Below are 12,015 nucleotides of genomic sequence, written 5' to 3'. Positions count from 1 at the left end.
ATGTAATAGAATTTTAATGCTGCATAAAAAGTAAGAAAATGTAAAAAAAAATAAAAAATGAAAGGATAATGTAAGGCTCAATGCTCTTTTTTTTTGGTTTAACTATTAATTACATTGATGTGATGTGAATACTCCTCTTTTATGATGAGCTTGTATTTCTTTTTTGAGGCATAAAATACAAAATGCCAGGGTGATATGACTGTCCTGATATCATAATGAAGAAAAACAACCTCAGTAATATAATAAAATTCTTCAAAATAAAAATTCGGCATAACGTTTTATTATTACTATTATTTTTAATATTATATATATATATTTTTTTTTTTTTTTTTTGAAAGGTTTTGTCCACATAATCACAATTATGTGAACAACATGCAGAAAGAACAGGACATGATACTTTGATAGAAAAGACATGAACAATTCATTTCTAAGAAGTTAATTTAAAGGAACATTTTCATTAATTTTAATTTTTAAAAAAGTCTTTCCTTTCAATTTCGCTTCCTTACGCTATTTTGTTTATTGTGGACATCTTTTACATCAGTGACCCACAAACAGCTAATTATAATTCTCTCTCTCTCACACACGTTGAGTTTTTTACGTTTTATGGGAACTTTCCATAGATATAATGATTTTTATAGTATACAAGCTGTATATATCTCCTAACTCTATACCCCTAAACACAACCTTCACAGAAAATAAAAATAAAAAAAATGCTAAGGTCAAACATTTCTGGCATTACTATCCTGATGGTCCCCATAAAGTAGGGTTTACCAAGAAAAACACAAACACTAACACACACACACAAACACACACGTAGAGACAGACACACACACACCATTTCAGTTGGTTAAAAGTAATTGGAAAAATAGCTAAGATACAGATACAGATTTTATGTGTGTCTAAGGTGCCTAAATTCATTTTGTGTCCACTGTATAACATCTCAGACACGTACACACACACAAAGTCACAAGCAGACGGTAAACACTTGACAGATTTAGAGTTAGCCCTCCCTTATAGTGCGATGGATTAAATCAGATACTCTACTGGATAATCCTCTCAAAATGAGGTTTACGATACACAACCAGACAGAGAAAAGGACATGACCTCTCTGTCTTTAAAAGCTAGACATCGCTGTGTCTTTTGGCCTTTAAGACTCTTTCACTCTTGTTTCCCTGTTCTCGATTATTTCTCTTCTTACTGAGACTTCCATTTAACAGACGGACTTCCTCTCTTTTTGGCTTTCCCTCGCAGCCCAACCTCCCCCGGCTGTGATAGAAGACAGATCTCCCTCCATCTGCATGATAGGCTGCAAATGTGTGATAGTCTCGTGATGGCATTTATGTAGTCTGTTATTTCCTCTCTGACCTGCTCTATCCCTCAGGATTACCCCTCGACCGTCCCAGCCAGGTCCTGACCTGCTCAAAAGCCTCTCACTACGTTTGTGTACATCACCAATTAACCGTAACACCTGTTAAACATTTAGCCTTTCTCTCAAATGTGACATTTTCTGTATATGATGTGGTCCAACTAATAACCAACAGGGGGGTGTGTTTGAGAAATCTGTTTGGAAACAGTAAAATTAGTATTGTGATGCTAGCAGCACAGAAATTTAGTTATAAAAGTTCAGTAGCAAAAACAAGCATAAAAATATAATTCTACAAAAATACAAAGAACATGTAAAAGTAAACCAATAAACGATGGCTGGCAACATTTTAGAAAAAGGTTAAATTTATAAAAAAAAATGCATTAGGTGTACCATGCACTAACAATTAACAATACATATTTATACTTGTATTAATTTAGGTTAGATCAATTACTATAAATAATTTAATAAATATACTATTGTTTATTGTTAATTCATTTTCATTCATAATATATTTAGCTTACATTAATTTATACAACTTAGTTGTATATATTAGTTTATGTATTATTACAATTGCCACTAAGTGCAAATAGCCCATCTTGTTGGCAAATGCTATTTACACTAACTTCACCTACTGACGTCTGGTTGGGGCAGACAAAATTACAGAAGACACTAGATTGTGTAGGGGTAAGGCGCGTGGCAGAAAATTTTGATGCAAATCATCTCGAGGTTCGAATCCACTTTTTGAGGAATTCGCTCTACTTCACTTTTCCCATCACATATCAGATCGGAAAGGCATTTATTATTTTAAATAAAAAAATTAAGAAAATATTCGAAAAGTGGAAATAAAGTGTCCAACGTGTGTTTATAGGTTAGGGGTAGGGGTAGGTTTAGGGTGGGCTTTATTGTCCCAATAAGGCGGCATCCATTTAATAATTTTAATAAATAAATATTTTAATATAATTATTGCATACCGTTTAATGCTACAACAACAAGGAGGTGCAAATAGTATCTGCCACTATTTATGAGTATAAATATCATCTAACTACTATTTCCACTTATTGCAAAGAAAATACTGCTTTTTTTACATAGTGTAAATAGAATCTATCGCTGTTTTCACTTAGTGTAATTAGAATCTATTGCTACTTGCACCTAGTGTAAATAACAGCTATCACTATTTGTAGGCTACTTACTATTTGTAAAATATGCTATTTTCTCTTAGTGTAAATAGCATCTATTGCTATTTGCACTTAGTGTAAATAGCCGCTGCCTTTAAAAAAAAAGTTTTCTATTTGAATATATGTTAAAGGGATAGTTCACTTTAAAATGAAAATTCTGTCATCATTTACTCACCCTCAAGTTGTTTCAAACCTGTATGAATTTCTTTCTTCTGCTGAACACAAAGGAAGATATTTTGAAGAATGTCAGTAACCAAACAGTTAACTGGAACCATTGACTTCCATAGTATTTTTTTTTCCTACTATGGAAGTCAATGGTTCCAGTTAACTGTTTGGTGAGTAAAGGATGACAGAATTTTCATTTTAAAGTGAACTATCCCTTTAACGTTTACAATTATGTACGAATATATGTTAAAATGTACAATTTATACCTGTGATGGCAACATTGCACACTAACTAAAGTTGATTAAGTGGAAAAAGCATAATAGGACCCTTTTAAGAGAAGGAAATCTCTTTTCCAAGACGAAATGGAACGACCCCCTTCAGAAGGAAGGCCCTTCAGGTTTTGAGGAATGAGGATATTTTGCAATTCAATCTAGTAGGGGTTGTGATTAGTTATGTGTTTTGATGAATGTGTATTTTGCAGTGATTGTGTGTGTGTATATATATTTTGGTTTGAGAGTGTTGCAATGGTGCTGAATTTCATGTGGTTGCTGTTCACAAGTGGCTCCATGTGGAGGACTGTAAACTTTATAACAGGAGGTGGTTTGAGGTCGCTGTACAGACTAGTGCTGAATCAGACTACCCGAGACAGACATACATAAACATAGACACAAACCGACACTGGCTGTCTAAAGCAATGCTGAATCACAGTGACACAGCTGCAGTGCACAGCTGCGGGACTCGATTATGCACACACACACACTGGAATACATCAATAGTCAAGTCCAATCAAGCTCTGAAGGACTGCATTAAAATAAATTGTACTCTGCGAAAAACAGAAAATGGAAAACAGGTAGAAGGGATGTTGTACACGAGGAGGCTCTCTCTAATGATGGGCTAATGACTGTACATTATCCTGCTTGTTATACAGCTACTCGCCAAATAAATACGTAAGTGGACATAAAACATTGATTTTAATTTAATTTATTGTATAATATTACCTGCATGTTATCTAAAAGCTTCTGCTAAGAACAAAGTAGTCCATTACAATGTACAAAACAATTCGGTATAACAGCTCTGCGAGAAGTAGCGACACTGACAAGTGGAGTATCTTGAGCTTTAGACTAACACTGCAAAATCATAACAGTAATAGTAAATACGGAGTCCTCTGAGGTCATTTGGGAGGAATGTCCATGAGAGGAATGATGTCGCCAGTAGCGTCTGCATGAAACAAGAGCGAGCAAATCTGCAGTGCGACAAGATATTATTTGGTTATTGAAGTATTTTCCCATTATTTTTTCCCATAGGGCTTTAAAAAAGTCTTCGTTAAAGAGTTATAAGCCCCATCCAACCAGCTATGAGGTGATCAAAATATTACAAACCTGATATGAATAAAAAAATCATTTGAAAATTGGACAAAAATACAAAAGGTACAACATTGTGTACTTTATGGTTTTAATGAGGGAAAGAACTACAATCCATGAAGCATTTTAAAATGACAATCAAATTAAAATGATGGGGCAATATAAAACTACTGGTTTACAGAATTTACAGACTTACAGATCTTTAAATAGTTACAAATCTTTAAATAGTTTGATAGCATTTGCAGTGCGTCATGCGAGTGTGTGGGCGCTAAAGTGTTCTTCTGCTGTCGTTTTGTGATTGGTGGAGATTTCTCTGCAGAACTATGGGTAATGCAGTGTTTCATCAGGAATTCTGCTGTTTAAATGACTGTTTAAAAAATTAGTTGAAATAATGCAGGCTGATGGCTTCAACAATGGTTCATAAAATCATAGTTCACAGTAGGTCTTTTTTAAAAGGTTTGTAAGTTAACGTTCAATTCAAAATAAATGGGATGTTTACATCTGGAACCCGACTGTTGCACTATATTAAAAAATATAAGAACATATTGGACCACTGGATGATGCGATTAACCAACCAGAACTAAGTATTCCAGAGAGCTGTGCATAATAAGACGTGGAGTGCACTGAATGATGGTTTTATTACATGACAGCTTTAAGACAACTCTCGAAAGTAATGCATGAGTCACAAGAGGAGCAGTGAGGGGAAAAAAAAGACAGACAGAGATGAAACAGGGATGAAAACATGAGCTGGGTGGTGTCACAAAATAATACAGAAGAGAGAATCACTTGAATCAGCAGAGGTTACACTGGTATGGCAAATTATATGATTAAGGAATATAATAGAGGAACAGAGAAGTGAATCAGTTTCCTTGAAAATTAGTCACATTTAATACTGTTTATGCTGAACTGTGTCTTATTCACAGATGAAAAACAAACTAAAAGAGATATAAGCTGACAGAGAAAGACCTAAAGTACGGTTTCATCATGTGGCGAATGGCCATTCATAGGGTGCTGACAGCGCTCAAACCGCTAAAGCGCCAGCTAATAAGACCGATTCACACCCATCTGAATATCTAACTGGTAGATTGCCATCTTGGTAACACCCACTGACAGTTATTTTGATGTTGTTAATTTGCATTTTAACTACAATACAAGTGCAGACCAAAATCTCTGAAAGTGTTTACCAAGATTAAATTTCAATATATTTCAGATCTGCAATAAAATTGGAGAAATTTTAACCAATCAACTGCCAAAACTACAAAACTTCTCCCATTCATTTTATGAGTGGTTCACCTTTTGCTGTTACTGTGTTAATGTATTTGCTTGCATAAGTATATATATAAAAAAATGCAAGTAATCATGTATGCAAATAAGCTTGCATAGCAAAATAAGTAGGCTTATCAACTTAAAAGGGGAGAAAAAGCTTCCATTATCTTTTAATGTAGACATCAAAGGCAGAGCAATCAAACTCTATGGTGTTTTGATGCAAATTCATATGTCAATTGGTAATAATTAATACTAAGAAAATATTTGGCCCAGTGTTTATTCCATGTGTTAGACTGGTAAATGATTTCCTCAACCTATGTCATGTTAACAATTTTGCATGTTGTTGTGCCTTATGCAGTTCATGATAATTTTAATAGAATTCAAATGTCAATTTTGTTCAAAAACTATTTTGGTACGGTGTCGGGTTGCCATTAGTTGTCCAATATAAAATCTGTAAAAGAGCGAAACCATTAGAAAACCACTGATCTAATGTGCGGTTTGTCTCCTAATGACTGTGGCTGGAGGGAATCCAAGACCGTCATCAAAGCAAAACCTCTATTGTGATAGTCAAATAATAACCACTACTGACATAATAAGCATATTAACCTGATAATCACACCCAAGACGTAAAAATACAACCTATGCATTATTCATTTTTTAGGCATTGAAAAGCTTCAAAGAAAATCTCTTTGTGTAAAGACATGGCAGAAAGTACAGACAGTGATTTCTTCATGGATCTCTTCGTATTGGAATCCTGGAAGTCTAATACAGGGTTTTTTGCATCTCCGTAGGGGGTTGAAGCTGTTTTTCTGTCTCTCTTCATGATCTGATTCCCAACAAAGAGCCGATTAAGAGCCCTCTCTCTCTCTCTCTCTCTCTCTCTCTCTCTCTCTCTCTCTCTCCCCCTGTGCTCAACATTCGCTGGCTAACATAGATGATGTCACTAACCCGATGCGGTCCCCACGACTCAACAATAACAAGGTCATCTGGGAGGGGTGAGGTGGATGTGGGGGGTGTTGCAGAGGGGAAGAGAAGGAGGTGGCAGTGCTCTTTGTTTCACATTTCATCTGCAGTGGATTTTTTTTTTTCATCAACCACCCCACCAGCACACCCCCACCGCAGCTTAAACCCCCCATTTTTCTTTGCCTTCACTTTCCTCATGTGACATGTAGGGGGCGATGTTCAGCAAACCCTGAATGCTGTGGTGAAATCACTGGATGCTGCGGCGTATGTGTGCGACACACGGAGCACAAAGTCTATACATATTTACGGCACAGCAGATACACCGCCTGAGTCTTTCAAGAGCTGCAGACTTTGAATCAACATGACAAAACAAATCATCCATTATTATACAAAAGAATACAGAAGGCTCTGTTACAAAATATGAAATGCTCCTCAATTTTCTGTGCTATTGAAAAAAGCCTTAAAACAAACAGTATTTTGATCTTATCTGGAGTATGCATGACATTTACCTGTATTAATAGTAAGAGACAGTAACACATTTTCTCTCACATCTGAGGCGAAGATAAGCACTCTATTAAATCCTCAGACTCTTTCTTTAAATCTTTGAAAGACGCAATTCCCTCCTCGTTCACACTCACACCTGAGTATGAGAGTGAGAGACTTATGAATAATTGATGGAGGAGGCAAGATGTGAATGAAAGAAATGTTCCAATTAGCTGGAAGTCTCTAGAAATCCATTAAATCGTATTAACTCTATATTTCTGCACAGGAAAACCTGTTAACATGTTCCTTCCTAATTCTTAACATTTCTCAATCACAGAACAGGGGCATGCTAATACTCTTCGACAGGCACATTATAGATAATAAATACATACTCATCACTAATGTTGTCATAGGCATTGTTATTTTACTGTTTTATATATTTTATTATATTATTTATTCATATTTTAAATTGGCTTTTATTTTTATATTTCAGTAATAGTAATTTTGTTATTTTTATTAGTTTTTTAAAAAATATTTCTACATGGCTTTAATGTATTTTTCAGTTTTAGTCATTTTGGTACTTCAACAAACGTATTTATTTCAGCTAGTTGTCAAGGCAAGATTTATAGTTTTCACTTAAGTTTTTTTTAAGTATAAGTTTATCTAATATTTATATGTTATTTTACTTCCACAGTACTCAGTTACCAAAAATAAACTTCAATTGTTAATTGTTAACAATAACACTGGTCGACGCCCACCGTAAACCACATTGCAAGTGTCCCACTTCTGAGCATGTGCATGTGAGAGAGAATATAGGAGCAGAGGTGTGAATACATCACTGGAGGCGTTCTTATGTCACATTAACACCCCTGTGGAAAACTCAATCACTGCAAAAGTTGGAAAGCAGGGGTGTGTGTGTACATGCATTTCTGTGGTTATGTGCATTGCGATTGCAAAATCCCAGCATGCCCTTGGAGTCCAGTGCTGGGCTTGGATCACAGTTTTAATGGTTAAATTTCATTAAATTAATCAATCACATTGCTTTAAAACATCTAGAGGTATAGATTGCTACAGTCTGCTTTATAAGTCATGAACCAAACAAGCCAGTTAAATGGTGAATCACAACATTACAAACTTTGAATTGAAGTACAATGAAGTCAAATTAAAAATGATGTAGAAACTATTGATTTAAGACATTAGTTATATACTGAAACAATATATTTTACGTTTATTGTAAAATATGTATTTTATGCACACAAATATGTAGGCTTTTTTTCTTTCTTTTTTTACCAGGAATTTGCTATGTTGAATATTTTATTTAAAAAATAACTTCAAATAATGTGGACTGGTGGCTTCAACAAGTTATTGTTCAAAATGAATTCCCCTATAGAGAAAATGAATGGAATTTTTACTTCCGGAACCAGACTGTTGCACTCTGTAATATTTAATTCTCTTATCCATCAATGTGGTAAATCAGCAAGTATGCCATCAGTCAGGACAGAGACAGTGGGATGCTAATGAAACACACGGTTTGCTAACTAAAATAATAATGCTTGTCACTACAGTCACTTTTTAAATCTGAAATTAGTGTCTAAACTAAGTCTTATTATCAGTATTAGAGAATAAAATCTTAAAAGTTTTACTTTGTTTACCAATAGCTACATGAATTGTTTTCTAGCTGCTTGCTAGCTTAAGCAAACTTTAGCTTCTTTGAAAAATCAACCTTGATTAAACATTTTTATTTTATAGCACCTTTGTGGCTACATCTTTCTTAAAACAGTTGTTACGGACTTTAAATGTATGCACATGTCATTAAAACACTAAATAGGTACTTGACAGGCTAAAAGGAGGATATGGATCAAGTACATCCCATTAAAATCACACTGTGTTCTTACTGTGCTATGTAACAGAAACCATAATAAATGCATCCATTTGTTATGCAAATGCTCTGCTTTCAAGAAACTTTGCATCTTAATTTTGGATCCATGAACCAGAGAGTGGAGATGGAGGGTTAATGCAATAGATGCTAGTTCATTAAATGTGCACTTTGGGCTGTGGGAGAACACAAACTACTGCTCATGTAGGTGCGTGAGTGCGTGTTGGAGAGACATGGCTATTGCTCATAAAGATGGGGAAAATAATGGCTGCTGCCATATGGTAGTTAGACAGGTGATGAGTGGTAATTATAGTCATTCATTTATGTACAGTATAAAGCTAGTATAGTGATCATATAGCCATTTTTATACCTTATACATTAAAAAAGCTGATTTTTTCATGATTTTGTTTTCCTAGCAATAACTTTTCTATCAGACTTTTAAAAGCTTACCAATAACATATACTACCGTTCTAAAGTTTGGGGTCGGTATGATTTTTTTGTGATGTTTTTAATAATATTGTGAAATATTAATACAATTAAAATAACTGTTTTAAATACTGCATATACAGCATTTAAAATATAAATATTTTGTAACATAAATGTCTTTACTGTTACTTTTGATAAATTTAATACATTCTGGGTGAATAAAAATGAATAAAAAAAACAAGGAAAATCTTACTGACCCTGAACTTTTGCACAATAAATTATTAAAACATTAATGTGCATGATAATAAATCTGTGAATGTAGATGTGTTTATTCATACCTCCTCTGGCATGCTGAGAACCAGTTCATTGTCAGTTTGGGTGACGAACCCCTGTAGGAAGTACTCGCTGCAGGCCGCTAGGACAGCCCTGTGCGCGCGGAACTCCTTCCCCTCCACCAGCACGGTCACATCACAGAGCAGGCCCTGCTTCCGCTGCTCATTCAGACCCAGCAGGATGTTGGTACAGTGCACCGTCGACTCATACACGTACATGGGAGCTTCAGACTTCTCATCCACGGACATACCGCTCACACCCTGTGCAGAAAGAGACAGACAGACATAGCGGGGTCAACTTATGTCATCCAGATGACCGCAGCAGTGCAACACAATGCATCCGAACCTGGTCCAAATTTAACACTCTTTAAAAGTGAGTAAAATTAGGCTTTGGAGAGAAAATGAGCTAGAAAGGGAATACATTTCAAATCTGAAGTTGTTTTATCTGGTGTAAGCGACATAAGCCAATGAAATCAAAGACAGGTGTACTATTGAAGTGACTATCTAATACCGATGGAAGTGTTTGTGTTTACTTTGCACACAGTCCTCTGATCTTTTGAAAGCAGTTTGTAAGTGACCGTCGTGATTTGTGCATCTAACATTCGGTCTCTCTAAACCCTTTTTCCGAGAGCCTACTCTGCTCTGATTGGTCAGACAGTCCAGCCTATTGTGAGTGGTCTACTGCTTACAGCACGTATCCGAAAAGATACGTATCCGGAACGATACGATACGATTCCTCAGCACTTGATTCACAGAGAGCAGCAAAATTGGTGTCAGTTATTTCATATCAATTAAAATGCATTCAAAGGGAATTTGCAGGGCTAAGAGTATTGACATGTCAACAATACGAACCAAACTCTTCCAGGCCTCAGCTACAACTAGTGTAAGAGGGCGGGTCAAAGAAGACATTGTTCATGAGCAGCCAATGAACACCATAGGCTGGCATTATGCTAATTTGTTACATTGTTATGTAGGTGAAGTGAGACTTTAATTACTGACGAGTTTTTTCGGCAGTTCAGAATTGATTTTTTCTTTTAGGATACAAAAACTTTAATTGTTGTGCATTTTGATCTTTAAAACTTTGCAGACATTTTACATTCACAAACAGCTATATTACACTGCAAGAAAGGTAATATTCGCAAAAGCATAATGGGGCACTTTAATATGTTTTCATGAACTAACAAAAATTAACAATGAGCAATGGTATAAACTTAATCAGTTATATAAATTTAATTAATATTTTTCCTAGATTAATCAGTGCTGTAGAAATGGTTGTTTATTGATAGTTCATGACACCTATGCATTAACTAATGTTAATCAACAGAAACATATTTTAAAGTGTTCCTGTTTTCTCAAGGTAATTTTGCATTCTGGCTTCAAGGCTCAACAATCTCACCGTGACCACCTCCTCAAAGATGCCACCTACAGAAAGCAAACGCACAACCACACACAAAAACAAAGCCCCAAACCCTCCCACACGACCAGTGTGGGGATCAGCTGCTGTCGCACTATTCACACTCTCTCATTTAACATACACCCCCACGTAAGCAGGTTCACATTCACACTTTAAACAATGATCTTATGCGCACACACAGTGGTAGATTAGCTGGGGAAGGTGATTTAGCTGTCAAAACAGTGGGGTCTCTGCTATCGGTTCTTTTGTAGGAGGCACACAGAGAGATGCTGGCGCATGTGATCTTCAGACATCCAGTCACAAAGATTACCTTGAGCTCTTTTTCCTTTTCCTTTCCCCTTATTTCACCCATCAAAGCTGCTGAACCGGTGGATGTGTGATTAGGGACTTAAGTGTCTCAGGAGTCTGGATCAATTGTGTGTACACAAACCTGTCCTGCCCCCGTACCTCAGGTCCTGTATCAGAACCCTTCGACAATCGCTCCTCACAATGACTCCGACGCGTTTAATCTCATCAGACCGGGAGCGGGGATTCTCGTCGGATCGGCTGCCTTCCGGCTGCCAAGTGAATATCACTAACCTCAAATTAGCATTCCGCCCTGCAGCTGATTTGAATAAGTGCAGATTGAATATGACGAGTCAGGAGCAGACCTCAGCATAAAGCACAACCTTAAGATCCTCTCAAGGAATTTTATTTGCAGTATTGGCAAGGTGTGCATGATCTCTGAACATATACCAGCCAAGACAAATCCGTTCATTTAGAAAGAATTGAAAGAGAGAGATGGGCTTGAAATTGTTACCCCATGCAGTGCCATGCTAAACCCTAGGTAAAAGTAACTTTAGAGACTTGAGATGAATTCAGCTTGCCATGGGCACATGACCTGCTTTAATAACACAAATAACACTAATAATATTACATGGTTAAAAAAATATACAAAATAAAAATGTAAGAGTACGGTATCTTGTTCACGACAGTTTACGACGTGTTGTCACAGTTTAACATTTTCATTATTTTCTCAGATGCTGAAACTAAACAAAATGCAAATGATTCAGTGACTGTGCATTCAGAACCGGATTTCACCCCAAGTGCAACATGTTCCTGGATCCACATCTTTGTTAAACCTGGAACAAAATTCCAATCAACCAATCAGATTTGAAGGACGTGTTTACAGTTGATGTCAAGTTTAGG

At 36.1% G+C, this 12,015-nt stretch overlaps 1 protein-coding gene across 4 annotated transcripts in view; it reads right to left on the bottom strand.

Moving 5' to 3' along the window:
* The window catches only part of bach2b (BTB and CNC homology 1, basic leucine zipper transcription factor 2b), a 96,339-nt gene that overhangs the window by 18,720 nt on the left and 65,604 nt on the right, over positions 1–12,015 (bottom strand). For all 4 annotated transcript variants that reach the window (XM_084091057.1, XM_084091059.1, XM_084091060.1 and 1 more), the window contains one exon: positions 9,420–9,674. In XM_084091057.1, coding sequence (XP_083947183.1) covers positions 9,420–9,674 — 255 coding nt within the window. The remainder of the gene's footprint in view (positions 1–9,419; positions 9,675–12,015) is intronic.

The sequence above is a fragment of the Abramis brama genome (assembly GCF_963993115.1).
Source record: "Abramis brama genome assembly, chromosome: 18".
Lineage (NCBI taxonomy): Eukaryota > Metazoa > Chordata > Actinopteri > Cypriniformes > Leuciscidae > Abramis > Abramis brama.
The sequence above is the reverse complement of the archived record's forward strand: the minus strand, read 5'-3'. Positions and strand labels throughout refer to the sequence as shown.